The sequence below is a fragment of the Pteronotus mesoamericanus genome, unplaced genomic scaffold, assembly GCF_021234165.1.
Source record: "Pteronotus mesoamericanus isolate MK-2021 breed Mesoamerican mustached bat unplaced genomic scaffold, CSHL_Meso_final scaffold_21, whole genome shotgun sequence".
NCBI lineage: Eukaryota > Metazoa > Chordata > Mammalia > Chiroptera > Mormoopidae > Pteronotus > Pteronotus mesoamericanus.
Window position 1 is genome coordinate 28,609,382 of NW_026555310.1, and position 13,922 is coordinate 28,623,303.

Sequence of the window (13,922 nt, forward strand, 5' to 3'; positions counted from 1 at the left end):
TTTTCCCCTTAGCATGTGATGAGGGTGGTGTTTCTAGAATATCCTTAGACTTTGAGATTTGCTAATTGGGCTGAGAGAGGCTTTAGTGAGCAAGGAGTGTTCAGAATCAAACAGATCAGGAAGGTGAGGAGAATGTGGTTGAGACTCGTTTCGTTGGGAGCAGAGTGGAAAGCCACAGGCAAGCTGTTCTCAGAAAATACCCTCAGCATGTTTTTAGTAGAAGGGACATACCCAGCTGAGGTGGGACCAAGGCAGCCTCTCAGTCCTTGACCTACGATCACTATGGGGTCAATCCTGGCAGCTGGAAATAGGCAATTAGAACAAGTGATAGTACATACCTGCTTTTAAATTCCTGGCTTGGGTTTTGTCAACTACAGTGTGGTCCTGTTTTGAAGCCTTAATTCACGTCAGCAGCTTTTTTTTGGGGGGGGGGGGGTGTTACCATTGTTCTTTACTGTAAGTGTAGCTAGTTGCTGACTCATATCTCAGGTTTTTCTATGTTTGAGAAATGGACAGTCTTTTGACTAGGATGTAACTTAATGTTTCCTCTGATGACTGCTAAAGCCAGCATAAAATGACATGACTTGATTGGAACAACGTGACTGGTGATGCACAGATAATGTGCTATGTGATGGGGGTTTAAATTAAAGGCAGAAAGAGCGTAAACTGCACAGGGAGTGCATTGTTACCATGTTGAAAAAGTTCTGTTAAATCATCTGAGTTTTTCTTCATACTTTTACATTTTGGATGTAATCAGACCTTCTCAAGGTTTCACACAGTAACTTTAGATGTGTTCAGTATACACACACAAATGTGTAACAGCTCACTGCTTTCAGAGTCTGGTCACAACTGTTGAACATTTTTAAGAAATGAAAGCAATAGCTCCAATAGTAAGTGTTTCAGGAGGGTTGGGGGACTTGGTTCAGATGAGAGAGCTGGGCAGAAATTTGCCTTCCATCATTTGGAATTTCTCTTGACCATGGTCCCCTTCCTTCTTGTGACTGTGATGTATTCATACACTACAACCTGTAGTCCTTGATCGTTAACGTCAAATAATCAGTTCTTGGAATCAAGACTGCCATGCTGAAGGGCAGCCTGTGAGGCGCGTCCTGGAGCACGCGGGCGTCTGCAGGCGGCGGGGCGGCTGGCCCTCCTCAGCATGTGAGCCCAGGGGAAGCCGTGGGGTCTCCTGGGATGATACAGAGCGGTGATTTTAAAAGAGCAAAACTAGACTTCTGTGTGAGAAATGCTGGGAAATGGTTTAGGACATTTGTAAAGTTAGGTGGAGAGACTGTGTAAATGTTTAATATGAATATAGTGTTCTTTTGGAATAAGGCAAGCTGTTGAATGGTTAACTTGTGCATTTCTCATGTTGATGTGTCATGTGTGTTCATACGATGAAATAAAATCAAAACTGGTACCTGTTTATACTTAAATTGAGAAAGGACCTCTCTTTGCAGCTATAAACTTGGTGGGAAGAGCAATATCCAAGTTGTTAAAGGAGCAGTGGTGGAACCTATCCTGCTCTTCTGTCAAAGGGGATGTAGCTCCAAATAAAATGGTGAGGCTATCAGATACATTACGAGCTCCGTCATTCACAGTGAACACTGGGTCGTGAGCAGTTTCGTGCCCGCCTGCCTTCGTTCATGTTTGCTCCGAATGCACACTACAGTGTGGAAACCCGAGGCACTGGCTACGTATCTGCTGACTGATCGCATCCAGAACAGGCACAGGGCAGGAAGAAAGAAGATGGGGTATACGTGCGTGGTACACTGAATGAATATAAGTGGCGCTACACTTGTAGGAGAAACGGAGGAGGGATGGTTACTAAAGGCCTGTCTCCATTCTTGCCATGTCCATCTTCATGACCTCTCTGCTTCTAAGTGACACTGGGCATGATGACTCGAGAGGCCAGAAGCTTAGTCTCGCCGTTTGTTAGTAAGGAACCACGCACGCAATGAGGGACTAAACGTTTCCGTTCAGTGCAGGCTGATGGAGTGATTATGATAAAAATCACAGGTGACGTCATTGAAGTCAGTTGTGAAAGGTTTCTGGGTTAAAGATAGATTTAAGGAAATTTAAAAGAAGGATCGGACGGGGTGAGTGAGGACGAGGAAAGCTGCCTTGGTGAGGACCTCGCAGAAAAACGGAGGTGCCAAAAGAAAAGGGCCTGTGGAATAAATCTGCCTCAAGATGGAAGGTGGCAGGAGGGAACAGGTGCCTCGGGGAGAGGCTTGGATGAGGTGTAGATCATGGGAAGGCCTGAAAGTGACCCCCCGCCCCGCGCCCCCCCCCCTCCCCGCCAAGTCAGTCTGTTAAAAGGCAGACAGATTTGGAGGGTGAGTAGGCTAGTGTGAAGGGCTAGTGAGGGTCTGGCAACTAAAATGTAACCAGGGCTTAGACTAGGGAAATAAGATACAGATGTGAGGGGTAGGGTGTGCGTGGTGGGACTAGCTGACAAAACCTTTTTTACACTTAAAACCTTCACTGCCATTTTATTTTAAATGGTGGTGGTTTCGTAACAAGTAGGAATGTTTTAGGTCTAGTAAACAATTTTTCTAGGTGCTTTTCTCTGAATATTACTCTTCTACATCTATAAATGGAAGAGGGAAGTAAGTTATTTCTAATTCTGTGGGACCTATTCATCTTTGTACAGCATAATTATACTGGTTATATCTTGAAAGTGTTGCAAAATCAACTGGAAAATTACAGCACCTTCTTGGAAGACATTTACAAGTCATCGTATCGTTGCAGTTTATGTACATAGACATCGAGTTGCTTATGTACATAGACATCAAGTTGCGGCTGATGTAAAAAAGTGTCATTCCTTTGGTTCCAGAGTCAGCTTGGAATGGCCATCCCACAGGAAATGCAGAATGTAACCGTGTTACGAGGTTAGTGCAGCTATGGTCTGAATTAAAAGTACTTGGTTCACCAGAGCTCTCAAGCTAAATTGTGCCTCGCTATATAATAAAAGGTAGCAGTTATCAATGCCATCAGGCCTTACAGTGATACTGACGGTGCAGGACAAATTCCTCAGAGCAGTGGGTGCACGCACACACCTGCGCACCACATGAGACACAGGTTACACTAGGAGCCAATTAGATTGAGTTGCTGGACGCGTTTTGATTTTTTTCATCTGAAATGTGAGTAATTTATCTGGTTACACTTCCTTTTTGTAGCCATGACATTTGAATGCCTTCTATGTGTGCAAGAAGTAAAATGTTATTTGTTATAAATGAGTGAATAATAAAATCTCTGGGGCACTTTGTAGCTCCTAACAGAGAAATGAAAGTCAGGACGGGCGGGGGGGGGGGGGAAGCAAAATTCTCTCATGATTGAGAAAAATCTTACACCTAAAAAGCCCACAGGAAGAAAATTTTTTACTTCACTCTACAATCTTTAGTGTCAACATTTTAAGTAATTTCCTACTGCATACTGTATACCTGGGTTTAGCTGAGGTACAAAAACAAGTTGGGAAGAGAAAAATTTGAATCTAGAATTTAATACAGTGTTTGCTCACAATCCTCAATTTCTGAAGACTCCTGGTTTTGCTTTGGGTCTTGCTAGGGGGAATGCCAAAGCTCAATAAATTCTACAAATCAACACAATCAGTAGCACATGTCAGTCCCCCAGGGCTATTAGTTTATGTAACCTTGGAAACAGCATGGTTGTAATACCTATAATGTACCTTTTTCATACATTAGAGGGAAAAGCAAAGAAATAACTAGAGAGCTAAAAAGAAAAACTACCTCATTTCCTCAGTGCATGCCTCTATCTCAGGGTATGAAGTCCTCAAAATTCATTTCATCAAATACTCTGGCAGAGAATATAATTTACTAACAGAAAACTCTGAGGGGAAACAAAGATATAAAATCTATATTAAGGCACTCAAAGTCCACATTACCGTGTGTTCTTTAGCAATCATTTTTTGAAAATTTATATACACACAACACAAGGAGTGAAGGTCAGCTTCTACAGACCTACTTCAACAAGTCAAACAAGGAATCTGCATTATAGGGGCCTGTTCGATGGTATTCATAAATGCAGATGAGTAAACTGACAAGCAAAACAATTCGTAAAAGAGTCAGTAGAGCGGAAGCCTGCAAGCAACCAGATAGAACCAACATCCGTCTCACCAGAACCCACGCTGGCCTCTCCTCTAAGCCTTAGTTCCCTGCTGCAGACGACTTGCAGGAGAAGCTGGTCCGGCACTTGGAAGAGCAGCAGGCAGAGTTCCTGGGAGCTGGAGAAGCTGCGGGCCCAGCTGCTGCCCACAAGAGCCATGGAACGTGCATGATGTGTAACATGGCCTGACCGATGGCAACTCTCACTCAGCGAGTAAGCGTGGTCATTGCATTACTTCCACTGACAAATCTGCACATTTCCCTTGTGGCGAAGCCTCGCCAGGAATAAACAGGGACGGGAATTCTGGGAAACAGTGCAAGTCAGCCAAGTGGACATTGCAAAACCACCGCACACCATAAATATTTAATTAGAATTCTTTCAAAAAATATTGAATATACCTATTGTTCTCTGCTGCTTCCCAGTAATAAGTAGCCTACCTAGTTAGGACTCACATCTTTAAGTTAATGCCATGTTTTGTCTAATTCACTTCATTACGTAAATTGTTAACTACAGCGAGGGGAAGGGCAGCCCTGAGCTACTTCACAGCCCCGTAGGCAACCAGCCCTTCCTTCTTTGAAAGCTACAAGCATGTCCTCCGGTTCAGAGCTGGATCCTGTGTACTCCAGGAACTCAAACACAGACCATTGTGGTAATGGCTTTAAAATGCCACTTACTGTCCGGTCTATGTGAAGGGAATATGAGTGTTCTTTGGATGATTTTCACTTTTCTGCCAGTCTGAACATTTAAAAAATGAAGTTAAAAAAAATAATAGAGTAGGTGGGATCTGGAATAGGCATATTGGTAAAATGTATTACGAATTAAAATATTAAAACAATATAAAAGCAAAACAGATAGCATGAGACGGTATGCAAAGGAAGATCAATGGGTTAGAATACATCCAGAACTAGATCCTCAATTATGTGGAAACTGGAAACATGAAAGGAGGGGCACTGCACGTAGACGCGTTCCTCAATCCCTGCTGCTGTCTTCGCTACAGATCACATGACATTTCCCAGAATAACCTGAGCTATTGAATAGGTTTCTAAGTTACAAAACATCTTTCTTCATTTGAACTCTTAGTGAATTGCTCTAGAAATGGTTTAATCCTGACCATCAGAAGGCATTATAAAGGCAAACTTCCTTCAGCGGCGCGGCCCAGCAAAGGTTAAACATGTAGCTCCCCACTCCCAGCTCACTGTCTCCCGTCCTCCACGGCTCCTCCTCAGGCTGACGCCCCTGTCCCACCTTCCTCACGGGCAAAGAGCGGCACCCGTGCCCCGGAGGGCAGAAGTGGCAGTTGAGGGTTGCCCTCGGAAAAAGATAGATGGTACCTTGACCTCTTCCCTGGGCTCTGGTTTCCAACTTGTCTTTCCAGCTCAGAGGGAATGAACAATGTTGATATTTATTTTGTCCTTAGGAAATACTAGAAGCTGTTTTTTTCCCCCTATGTCTGAAATTTTTTAAATTTTTTCATTTAGTTGAAAATGTTCATGTTTCTTCTGTCATTTAGAACTATATTCTGAACTACATTCCATTCCGGACTACATTCCCATTCTGGACTATATCCTAATCCATTGAACTTTCTCTGCATACTGTTTTGTGCAGGTTGCTTCTGTTCTACACTTTATTTTGGGTTCTAAGAACCTTGCAAAATCGTAGCTGATTAAAACCCAAGATTTAAAAAATTTAAAAATCCAAGAAAAAGATAAAAGTTTACCTGAGATACGCTACGTTAAGTGAGACCACCTTTAATCTTATAAATATCCTGAAGGCAGTTTCTGACATCGAAGACACACCCCTGAGGTTTGGAGGAACAGGGAGCAGGGTGAGACCCGCAGGATACCCGGGCCCCAGGGCCTGCCCTTCACCCCCTGCTCTGTCTCGCCTTCCCTGCCTGGCGCTGTTCCTGCCTTCCACTTCTTCGCTTCTTCAGTCTTTTCTTCCATTAAAACATTTATGATGTGCAAAGTACTGCATGAAGTACTTTTGTGGTTACTCAAATTGCTTCATTTCCTCAACTCCCCGAGAATTTCAGCAGCGTTCTCAGTTTATTGTCTTCAGAGAAGCAGGGCAGGGACTCTGCAGCCACTTCTGCGTCCCCAGCCCATCAGAGGGGCTCCCTACATGCCTGCTGCCCGAGTGCTCACTGTCCCGTCAAGGCCTGGCCGCGCCCCATGTCTGCCAGGCCAGGAGAACAAATGGTGGCTAAACCCTTGTTGCAAAGATTGGAGTCCTGCCAGGGTTGATGTAATGAAAAGAAACCGACACTGTGCCTCACGGAAACTAGTTATCAGTGGGGAAGGTGAACTCACTGAGGGTGTACAAAGGGAGTCATCAGTGTGTGATGATGACACATGAGGGACACCACTACCTGACACACAACAAAAATACCAGTGTCTCACCAGGGCGGAACGAGGGTGCCCCAGATGACGGCCTGCCAGGGTGGAAACAGGGTAGCGACAGTAACAACTCACGGACCTGGGTTAAATTAGTACTTTATGTTTACGGCCCGTAACCGAGAGAGCCTCTGGAGTAAAAGTTCACGGAGGCATCGAGGACACAGAGCTTCCTAAAATATTTTCCCCCTTCACTCCATATTTTCACTCCACAAGCTCGACTAGATAACATACACTCTCAATTACAAAAACACTAAACAAAATAAAAATAATTCCCAATGCAGAGTTCTGTAAAGAATTCCGAATAAAACCGTTCCAACTTCAGGTAACACCAAGGGTTTGTTGGGTTCAGTTTGCAAAGGGAACTCCATCAAAGGGCGGGGGGCGGTGGGGCAACCAGGTTTTCGGGCCGGCGGGGCTGCTTCACCTCCCCTCAGCCAGCTTGGAGCCCCAGTCACATCATATGACTTCCGTTCCAAGTGTCCTCGGGGCATCAGTAGTGCCGGGCTCCGCTCCCACAGGACACCCGCCCGGCAGGAGGGGAGCAGCAGCTCTAGAGCCGGAGCTCCCGGTCCGGCTTCATGCTGAAGGGCTCCAGGCGCTCGGCCTCCGGCAGCATGCTGTTGAGCCTCTCCATCAGGGGCACGGTCTGGTCGATGCCCATCTGTATGCGGCGGAGGATGGCGGACATCTCGTTGACCTTCTGGATCTGCTCTGCGTATTTGGCATATCTTTTCTGGCGCTCTTGCATGAAGCTAAAGAGAGTTTCTACAGAAAGGTCTATCTGTAGAAAGAAAAGAAGTGAAAAGCATTAATCTAGATCAAACAAGTCCTCTCAAAAGCGTCAGGTGATCGGCACGCTCGGCACAAGGGACAGAGTCCCCCAGTGGGTGGCAGGAGGAAACTCACTAGCTTTAGGGGAAGCACGGGGCGGGGGGGCGGGGAGGGATTCAAAACCTTTCATGAAGAAAACCATCATCAACTACAGCCCCAGAAGCATTTTCAGAGGGAGATGAAGAGACGACTGTCGCCGGCCCTCTGTTCTGGGAAGTGAACCGCTTACACCTTGACCTCTATCTCGACCCCTCTACATGAAAGAATCCTGGGCCTGGGAATCAGACAGGCCTGGGTTTGAGTCTGGCTCTGCCACTTGGGTTGACAATAACTATGCTTTCTATCTCTGGGTCTCCATCTGCAAAAAAAAATAATAAATAAAAAAAAGGAACAAATTCCAGAGTGGCAGAGTGGCCGTGGGGGTGAAAGAACTAACACATGCAGCCACATCCGGCACAGCACTCGGCATGGCGCAGAGGTGCTTCGCAACGTGCTCTTCGTGCCTCCCTCTCTTCCCCGAACGGCCGCAGGTGGGCAAAGCTGCAGGAAGGCAGTGGCTCTCCCCGCCCCGACCACAATGCCGGCCGAGGCTCAAGCCCACACCCTGTGAGGCAAACTGTAAGAATCACTCGTGGACGCGCCCTCCCAGTTAAACAAACTTGAGGCTCTGGGCTCCCTTTCTGTGACCTTTCTTCCCTTGGCGAAGTCTTTGGAACATACCATCTGGATAAAACAGGGGGAGGGAACCTCGAGCGTGTTGGACGCCTGTACTGCTCCTCCGAGCAGACCCCACATCCACCCTCTCCCCTCTCTTTCCCCAATCAGTCAAGAAACAGGCAGACCCCAAGATTCACGTTGCCGTCCTGAGGTTCAAACGCCCCTTTTCTCATCTCTCCCAGAAGCGCGCCCCTTCCCAACCCAGAATCACGCGAAGGGCGGGCACGCAGTCCCCTTGCCACAGAGCCTCCGAAAACAGCGTGACCAAAACCAAAACAGAACTAACACGTAAGAGACCAAAGCTAACCCCAGAAAAAAGAACCCGTTCTGTTTTTACATTGTGTCTGTGTGGAGAGGGATGGCGACGAGGGAGGTGTTAGAACTTAGTGCTTGATTTTGGGGTTGGTTCTTCTCTTCCCTTCTTGTTTTGAAATGCCTAGGAGAGAAAAAGACAGCCAGTGGGAGTGGGGGCGGGGGGCGGGTAGGAAAAACCATCTGAATGGGAAACCCCAAATAACGTGGAAACAGTTTATCCCTCCAGAGGGTTTTCTGCCACCCTGTTCACTCACTCAGCACTTCGGAGGTGGCGAGCCAGGAAATCGGCCTGTCCCTAGCAGCCATCCGCCAGGCCTCTTTAGGGTGGAGGTTCAATCCAACACCTAGAAGCACTCCACCTTCTGAGAGTCGGTGGGAGACGTGGGAGCCAGTTGGAATCCTCCTAAAAACCAGCAGGGCTCATTGAACATCCTGCTTCAGAATCCAGAACCTTCTCTGGTTATCACATTTCACTTGGCAGGGCATTCTCCATCTCGCCAAACCCCAACTCAACCAGACTAGACATGCACTTGAGGAGTTTATCTGAAATGGCCTTCAAGGCTCTAATTTATCCCGTCTAAGGCCCTTGGCTAGTGACCCATTCCCCCTAATTTATACACAATCAGATGGCTTTTACAACCCTTTTAGCAAGGTATTTATCCAAATGGCATTTGCTTCCCTCCATCCAGCTGGGGCCCATGTTCGATGCAGCCAGAGCTTTGTTCAAAGCGACATCATGTTTCATGCTTATGTGAGAAAACATCATTCGAGCATGCTGTTCGTACATGCTTATAGTATGTCTTTCAAGAGCCAATTCCGTAATAGTCTACACAAAAAAATAAAACCACAGAGGAGAAAACTTAAGGGTTAAATGACCTCCAAGGTTTCAGAGTGACAGAAGCAAGACTAGAACCCAGATCTCCTCAGTCCAGCATCTTCCTTTTGCATGTACTTCCTAAGCAAGAGAGTGTACCATTAGTGATACATGAGATTTTAGTTGGTATGTGGCTTGGAATTAAAGAACATCAAAGTACATGATGGAAAAGTCATTAGCTTAAGCCTTTTCCCATTTGTTCTGAATGCTGCAAGAAAGTCTCAGTTTGGTGCAAGACTTTAATACCTGGAAAAGTATGTAATAAAACTGGTGATACCTATTTCTCATGTCCTTTGCTCTCTTGAGGAAAGGCTGTTCATGAATCCCTATCTTTATGCATGTCAATGAGACCCAGTTCAGGTTTATTCTAGCACATCTGATAGGACTTTAGGCAGTAAAGTCAGCATCTAATACAGTTCTGGATCTTACCATTTTGACAGTGTGGGACTTACCCTTATTCACCTTTCTTATTTCTATTTTTGGCACAAAGAGTCTAGAAGCATGAATACGCTATACATAGTCAACAGACTTTTATTGAGGACTACAGGGTCCACCATACAAAGCCTGAAAACCAAAACTATTCACACCCACACAGCCTACTGTGTGTATCAGTATGACTTTTCTGTTCCACTTTCTTTGTTAACATAATTTTACTATTCCAGAAAACTCAGGCCCAGAAAGAGAAATGTTGCAAATAACTTTGTTTCAGAAACTTCCAGAGACACCATTTAAATGTGGAAAAAAAAGGTGTAGATTTTCCAATACAGAGAATGACTATTTATTCTCCACAACTCTTGCCTCGAAACCCTTGCTTTGCTGCGACCACATGACTCAGTTCCAGTCAGTGGACTGTACAGCGTATGTAGACGTCTCCTGTGCAGACTGTTAGCTGGCACATGCTCCTTGTACTTCCTCCTCCTCGTCTTTGCCCCTTTCTTCTCTCTGCTGCTGCTGGAATGTGGGTGCAGTCCTCTTAGACCACAAGAATAACTAAGGTCACATCATTGGTTTGGCAGGCAGCACTCTAGAGAAGTCTGGGTCCATGAGGACTTTTGTGGCTGAGAGCAGTACCGGGCACGGGAGAGAAGAATGCATTTCCATTCTGAATAAGTCACTGTAATTTTGGGTCTCTGTAACACCAGCTGAATTTAATCTTTTGCTGATAGAAATGAATTCGATAAAGTCCGTGCCTTCAAGGAACCAAATATTTACTCTCAAACTCATACTTCTAACCTTGTCCTACAAATCCTATAGTTTTTCGTGTTAGTACTTCTCAAAGGACAGGTGAAAAAGGAGGTGAGATCATTTGTGGGTGTATCTGCGGGCTTTACTAATACATTAGATTTCTGCAGAATGTGCTCAAAGTTGTTTCAAATACCTTATATAAATGGGTAGAAGCAAGGCCTGCTTGAGTGTGGTTGGTAGGGTAATAATATGGGTATAATAATGTATAGTTTTAATTTGAACATTTCACCTAAAATGTTCTATGGTGTGCTTGAGTGTGATATTGTTATGTTACAGAATTACATGCTTATAATTTTTGTAATAAAAGTTTTTGTAATAAAAAAGGGGTGTTATTTGTGCTGGACCCTATCTGTTTAGAAAATCTTAAGGAATCTACCAAAAACTAATAAAACTAACACAGGAATTTTGCAAGGCTGCAAGATACATGGTCAATATGCAAAAATCAATTGTATTTTTGCATTCTTGCAATGAACAACTAAACAATGGAATAAAAAATACTATTTAGAGTGCATCAGCAACATGAAATAGGGAAAAATTCAACACACTATGTACAAAATCTGTATACTAATATTACAAAACCCTGCTGTGAAAAATTAAAGGAGATCTCAAACAATGGAGAAATATACTGTGTTCACAAATTGGATGATTCAATACCATTAAGATGTCAATTCTTGCCAAATTGATTTATTGATTCATTTGCATTCTGAATCAAAGTTCTAGAGGGCATTTTTTGTAGGGATTTGATAAGCTCATTCTAAGCATATAGACTGGTCAAAAGAATTTTGAAAAAGAACAGAGTTTGTAGATTTATAGTACTTGATTTCAAGACTCACTATAAAGCTATAATAATCAGAATAGAGGCAGAGAGACAAACATGTATCAATAGATCATTGAAACTGAACAGTATAGAAATAGATTTAAACATATTTAGTTTATTTTTTTTAAAACAAAGGTTCTAAGGCAATTCAATGGAGAAAAGGATGTTTTTCAACTATTATTGCTAGAATAAACACATATCTATACAGAACAAAAATAAACCTGGACCCCCTACACCTTATTCCATAAACAAAAATTAACATGAAGTGGATCACAGACCTACACATGAAGCTAAGACTTCTAGAAGAAAACACTGTGGAAAAACCTTTGCTACCTTGGGGTGGGCAAGGATTTCTTAAGACAGGTTTAAAAAGCACTAATGATAAAAGAAAAAAAATCTTTAAGTCGATCTTCATCAAAGCTTGGAACTTCTCTTTGAAAGACACCATTAAGAAAATGATAGGACAAGCCACAGACTGAGAAAATATTCATTTTACACACACGCGCGTGCGCGCACACACATATACATATTCATACATATATCTGATAATAGCCATATCCAGAATATATAAGGAACTCCTCTGACTCTATATTAATAAAAAATCCAAATTTGGGATCCTTTCAGAAGAACCGCCCTGGTACTTCGGTCATTAAAACATTAATTGAATATCTAAGGGGAAAAAAATCAGCTTTTAAGATCTTTTAAGAAGGAGGATTAAGATCCTTTCTAGGAAGGTGAGCCTCCAACTGATCGGTCGAACATCAAACACGTTTATTAAAAAGAAAAGTAGGGGGAGGGGCCGGCGAAGAGCCACTGGGAATGAGCAAGGAGCATGGGGTGGGGCCTGCAGGAGACCCCTGGGAAGTGGGGGCTGGTCCTCCTGTGACTAAGGACCCAAGGAGGCATGAGGCTGAAGATTGTATCCAAGGGCACTGGTCAGTGAATTGGACTACAAGTCAGGAAAAAAGGGGGTAGCTGGATGTTAACCAGACAGTTGTCTGAATAGAAAGCCCTTGTTGAAGGCCTGCCAGACTGTGGAAGGAAAACATAATCCTGGTCAGCTCTCACACCACTTTCAGGGTTATAGAGGCTTCCAGTTCACAGCCAGTCTCATCCTGAATCCAGTCCTCTGTCCCTGGACACTCACTGCTGTTGGATGAGGAGCAGCCACCCATGACCCCCAAGACACCCATGCCCACGCAGGGGCGGCATGCCTACCCTCAGGAGGGGCCTGTTTGGGGGAAGCGCCGATCCTGGCGGAGCTGGAGGGGCAGAACAGGACTCCGTTTCAAACTCACTGGCTTACACACTCAATAGTTCAGCCCTGGTTGGGTGATTCAGTTGACTGGAGTTTCATCCCAGCAAAAGGCGGTGGGTTTGACCCCTGGTCAGGGCACATACCTAGACTGTTGGTTCGATCCCCAGTCAGAGTGCGTATGGAAGGCAATCAATCAATATTTCTCTCTCATATCAATGTTTCTGTTTCTCTTGCCTCTCTCCCCGCCCCCTTCCTATCTCTCTAAAATCAATAAAACCATATCCTTGGGTGAGGATTTAAAAAATATATTCAATAATTCACATTCCAAGGTTTAGCCGGAGCTCTCACCTCAGGTGTAAAATGACCATCCAGGCCCTTCAAATATTTAGACATTTGAAGGCATTGCTGAGCTCAAGTGGAGTGACTCAGAGTCACATTGAAAGGAATGGGCTTCTCTCAAAAGAGGAAATGGCCTCTACAGAAGCAACAAAATAAGAATCAATGTGAGGCTGAGTAACCATTCTAGCTCTATGACCAAGTGCTGCATACATAGTTCGCAGTGAAGACAGTAGTGTCAGACAGAGCTGGGGCAAAATCTTGGTTCTAAGCATGATTGATTTCCTGTGACCTTGAACGAGTTACTTAACCTCTTTGAGTCTCAGCTTCTTCACCCTTAAATCGGGGCTACTATTAGTGCCTACCTCATGGGTTGATGTGAGGAGTAATGAGATAACACGTACAAAACACCTAGAAGAGCCCCTGGTAAAACAGAGCTCCATAAATTATAAAATTAAACCGAACCAACTATGTCTAGAAACCTCTTCTCCATGAAGAACGGAAAAGCAAGGTAAGAAACTTAATAAATAAGGGCAGGAAAAAAGGGGTGGCATTTTGAGGCATCCAAAGAGACACCGTCTATCTCTGTTGTGGCGGCAGGGGAGCTCACTGCTATGACTCATTTCTATTACGTTGACTGTCTTCGCGGCTTTCACAATCACTCAGGTGGCAATTTACCATTATGTGTTTTTTGCTGATGTGGTGTGTTTCTGTTCTAAATTTCTGCTACTGAAAATCTTACAACAGAGTCACATTACTCATCTCAAAGTTTCCCGACAGAAACATTTCCTACTATGTAATAACTGAAGTCATTATTAGCTTACAAGTCCTTCCATGTGTTTTTGGTCTATAGGTTCAGCCATGAAAATGAGTAACTATTACCACTGTTTGGTGCTACACAACATGGTAAAGTAAAAATATAAGTATGCTTATATGTACACTTTTTTCAAAAAATATTTTGAAAGCAGGCAGAAGAGTTTTAATATAAGTGTCTTCTCCAAC

The 13,922-nt window shown here is 44.1% G+C and overlaps 1 protein-coding gene across 2 annotated transcripts in view; it reads right to left on the reverse strand.

The window, feature by feature from the left end:
* Positions 1-4,012: 4,012 nt before the first annotated feature.
* BORCS5 (BLOC-1 related complex subunit 5) overlaps positions 4,013-13,922 on the reverse strand; it is a 71,007-nt gene continuing 61,097 nt past the window's right edge. For both annotated transcript variants that reach the window (XM_054591418.1, XM_054591417.1), the window contains exon 4: positions 4,013-7,308. In XM_054591418.1, the coding sequence (XP_054447393.1) occupies positions 7,078-7,308 (231 nt within the window). In that variant the 3' untranslated portion in view covers positions 4,013-7,077. The remainder of the gene's footprint in view (positions 7,309-13,922) is intronic.